The sequence below is a fragment of the Ciconia boyciana genome, chromosome 11 (assembly GCF_034638445.1).
Source record: "Ciconia boyciana chromosome 11, ASM3463844v1, whole genome shotgun sequence".
NCBI lineage: Eukaryota > Metazoa > Chordata > Aves > Ciconiiformes > Ciconiidae > Ciconia > Ciconia boyciana.
In genome coordinates this window covers 13375670-13379649 of record NC_132944.1, presented here as the reverse complement: position 1 = coordinate 13379649, position 3980 = coordinate 13375670, and the positions used below count along the sequence as shown (strand labels likewise).

At 52.6% G+C, this 3980-nt stretch overlaps 1 protein-coding gene across 1 annotated transcript; it reads left to right on the top strand.

The window, feature by feature from the left end:
* The first annotated feature begins 255 nt into the window (after window positions 1-255).
* On the top strand, window positions 256-2859 carry GPR27 (G protein-coupled receptor 27). The gene has a single exon (XM_072875884.1). It carries the CDS (start codon window positions 683-685, stop codon window positions 1823-1825), a length of 1143 nt encoding a protein of 380 aa, XP_072731985.1. The 5' UTR covers window positions 256-682; the 3' UTR covers window positions 1826-2859.
* The last annotated feature ends 1121 nt before the right edge of the window (window positions 2860-3980 follow it).

Sequence of the window (3980 nt, the reverse complement as noted above, 5' to 3'; positions counted from 1 at the left end):
CACCCACCCCCGCCGCTACATCCCCCCCGCTCCGCCCCGCGGCGGCGGCGGGAGAAGGGCGGGGAGCGGCGGGGCCCCCGGCTCCGCTCCCAGCCCCGCTGCGGCAGCGGGACCTCCGCGCCGCTCCGCGCCGCTGCGCGCCTGACTCAGCCCCGCGCTCCGCAGGGGCCGGGCTGCGCGGGGGGCGGAGGCAGGGCGGAGGGGAGGAGGGAGGGGAGGGGAGGGGAGGGAAGGGAAGAAGGAGGGGGGATTTACCCCATTGTCCTCGGCGGGAGCTGGGCAGAGCCGCCGCCGCTGTGCGCAGGCTCGGCCGGCCCCCTCGCCCGGCGCGGAGGAGCAGCTCGCCGGCGGTAAAGGGGTGGCTCCGCGCCGCTCCGCGCCTCGCCCCCCCCCAGCGCATCCCCCATCCCCATGGGGCGGCGGCGGCGCCGGGCGCGGCCCTAGCGCGGCCGCGGGGCGGGGGAGCCGCATGGCCCGCAGGGAGCGCGGCGGCAGCGCCCCGCGTCGCCGGGGCGGCGGCGGCGGCGTTGGCGGCGGGGGGAGGACGGCGGCGGCGGCGGCGGCGGGCATGGGGGCGCCGGGCGGCGCGGCCCTCGGCCCCGGCGCGCTGCCCCGGCGCTGAGAGCCCGGCCCTGCCAGCGCGGCGCCGCCGAGGAGGAGGAGGAGGAGGAGGAAGGACCCGATGGCGAACAGCAGCGAGCTGGGGAGCAGCAGCAGCCCGCACCTGCCCAGCGCCGGCGGCCTGCTGAGCGCCTCCGGGCTGAAGCTGGCCACCCTGGGCTTGATCCTCTGCGTGAGCCTGGCGGGCAACGTGCTCTTCGCCTGGCTCATCCTCAAGGACCGGCACCTGCACCGCGCCCCGTACTACCTGCTGCTGGACCTCTGCCTGGCCGACGGGCTCCGCTCGCTGGCCTGCTTCCCCTTCGTCATGCTGTCGGTGCGCAGCGGGGCCGCCTGGCCCCACGGGCCCCTCAGCTGCAAGGTGCTGGCCTTCCTGGCCGTGCTCTTCTGCTTCCACGCCGCCTTCCTGCTCTTCTGCGTGGGGGTCACGCGCTACATGGCCATCGCCCACCACCGCTTCTATGCCAAGCGCATGACGGGCTGGACCTGCCTGGCTGTGGTGTGCATGGTGTGGACCCTCTCCATGGCCATGGCCTTCCCCCCCGTCTTTGACGTGGGCACCTACAAGTTCATCCGGGAGGAGGAGCAGTGCATCTTTGAGCACCGCTACGTCAAGGCCAACGACACGCTGGGCTTCATGCTCATGCTGGCGGCCGTCATCGCCGCCACCCACCTGGTCTACATCAAGCTGCTCTTCTTCATCCACGGCCACCGCAAGATGAAGCCGGCTCAGCTGGTACCGGCCATCAGCCAAAACTGGACTTTCCACGGGCCAGGAGCCACTGGTCAAGCAGCTGCAAACTGGACGGCTGGCTTTGGCAGGGGGCCCACGCCGCCCACCCTCGTGGGCATAAGGCAGGCCACCCACAGCCAGATCAAGAGGCTGCTGGTGCTGGAGGAGTTTAAGATGGAGAAAAGGCTCTGCAAGATGTTCTACATGATCACCTTGCTCTTCCTGCTCCTCTGGTCCCCCTACATTGTGGCCTGCTACCTGCGGGTCTTCATTAAGGCCAGCTCCATCCCCCAGGTTTACCTGACCACCTCCGTCTGGATGACGTTTGCCCAGGCAGGGGTCAACCCCATCCTCTGCTTCATCTTCAACAAGGAGCTCAGGGTCTGTCTCCGAGCCCACTTCCCATGCTGCCAAAGCATCCAGAGCACCCAGGGCACCATCCTTTGCGATCTCAAGAGCTTTGGGATGTAGGGGGGCTTTTCTCTTTCTAAAAAAGAAAGATGGATATAATTTTCCATGTTTCTGCATATGATCTCAAGAGAGTGTGACCTGTGGGGGACATACTAAACCACCACCCAGCACCCAAACCTTAGGCTGTAAGAAGCTATTTTATTTATTTTTCTATATTTTGCATATGTTCTCTTCAGAACATAAAAGGTTGCTGTCTATGGGAACAGGTACTTGAGCAGAACACCCCCAAACCTTAGGCAGTAAGAAGCTGTTTTTCTTTGTGATTGTGTGGTTTTTAAAAACAAAACAGGGCTCCGAGTTTCTGGTCTTGCTTCTAACGTTTCTAGACATGATTCCAACAGATACGGATTAAGGCCATGACATTTTTTTTTGTTTTCCTATTCCTGTCTGTTTTGATAAAGGCTTAACAGTTTTACTCATGTAATATTTGATAAGGGCCAAGACAATTTTATACTAAAGTTATTTTTGATGACCTCAAGAGGTGTTGTTTTATTATTATTTGATTTTAAGTGAAGAACAAGAAGGGGACGTTCCTAATGTGGTCAGAAGTCAGTTTTTGGTGGGAGCTGTTGGGTTCATTCATTCTCAAATGGTTTCAGTATTTGAAGCAGTTACTTATAACTTTTGCTTGACATGCAGTCAGTGTAGAACTAATTTCAATTTTCTTGTTGCACTATTCATTTGGTAATATTTCAGAACTATTTGTGAAACGTGATTTTAAAATATCAACTTTAAAAATAATCAACTATAGCAGTTTTTAAAACCTAGATTGAAATTCATATTTTACTGCCTTTATAGGAAGTTATCTACAAACCTGGGTAATACTTGTACATTTTGACTGTTTTCTTTAATAAAATATTGAAAACCTTTACTGTATGTAATTGTTTCAGAATGGCAGCATTTTGCTTTGCTGACAAATAACTTGTGTATGTGGAAGGTTGTATGTCTTGTGTCTGAGTAGATTTCACAGCTGAGGTTATTATGGACAAGCACAATCCTTATTTGCTGTTAGATCTCAATTTAGGTGTTTATACCAATAAAAGTGACTAAAGCTATTTTTAAGAAGACTTAAGTTCATGATGGGCAACAGGTTTAAACAGCACAATTCTTTGTGCCTGCTGAAACCAAATTTCTGGTTTAGCTAATCGCTCCTCTATTAATGATAGAAAAGAGTGGATAACCATGGATCGCTAATTTTAGTTGGCAAAGCAGTTTTTTAACATGGTGGCTCGGTTAATACTGTACTCATTTGTAAACTATATTCTTAATGGGTAATTTACATTTATTAAGTATGGCATTTTAACCTGCTTTATTGTTCTGCAAAAACTTCTCTGAAAGTATTTTAACCGGCAGCCTGATGGTAGGATCCTGACACAACTTTTTTAGCTGTCCCTGACGTGCTTGCTTTCTCATGTATCATGTAACATTTAACAAACATTGATCATTGCAGTGCTGGAGCAAGTCGCACCAAAATGACAGTGATAAGCTCAATTTCCATGAAGAAATCTGTGTCTGTGCTAAGAGCGTTTCTGCAGAGAGTAGTCCAAAGTTGTTAGGCATCAACTCAGAAATAGTTGTCCTGGCTGAAGTGAGCACAGAAGAGATGTGTGGCAGATCAGAAGAGGGTTAAGGTGGCTGCTTCAGATTTAGCCAGGGAATGAAATGAGGTGGGGCTTCTGGTTTGGTTTTATGTCTTCTTTCCACCCCCAACTCAGATTTGAACACCAGAGAGGCAACATTTCTCCAAGTGCATACTGAGAAGTTTGCAATTTGAGCTTTCTGTGTAGCTGCAGAGAAGGAAGATGGAGCTGTCTTGATACTGCCAGAGCTGGGCTAAGAAATATGACCATGGATGGAGTATCTTGAAAACAAAGTGAGACTTAATGATCATTTCCAAAGCTGTTTGAAAATGCATCTGGGTACAGAAGGAAAGCTGTCAAGAACTTCAGATCACAGCAGAAGTTGGTTATTAGTGCTAATAATATTTTAATCCTGGAGTATCAGATCATTGGTCACTGAATCTTGGTGAGTAATCAGGTGGAGTTGTGTTACAAAGACTTAGGGGCAAGGCATCGATGCTGTTGCTGGGAATTGTACTCCAAGTATACCTTACATGCCTGTTCTACTTTTAGGTCTTTTCAGTGGGGTTCCAACT

What these genes read in the sequence shown, in the direction of transcription:
- GPR27 (XM_072875884.1), top strand. Translation starts at nt 683, where the DNA reads ATGGCGAACAGCAGCGAGCTGGGGAGCAGCAGCAGCCCGCACCTGCCC.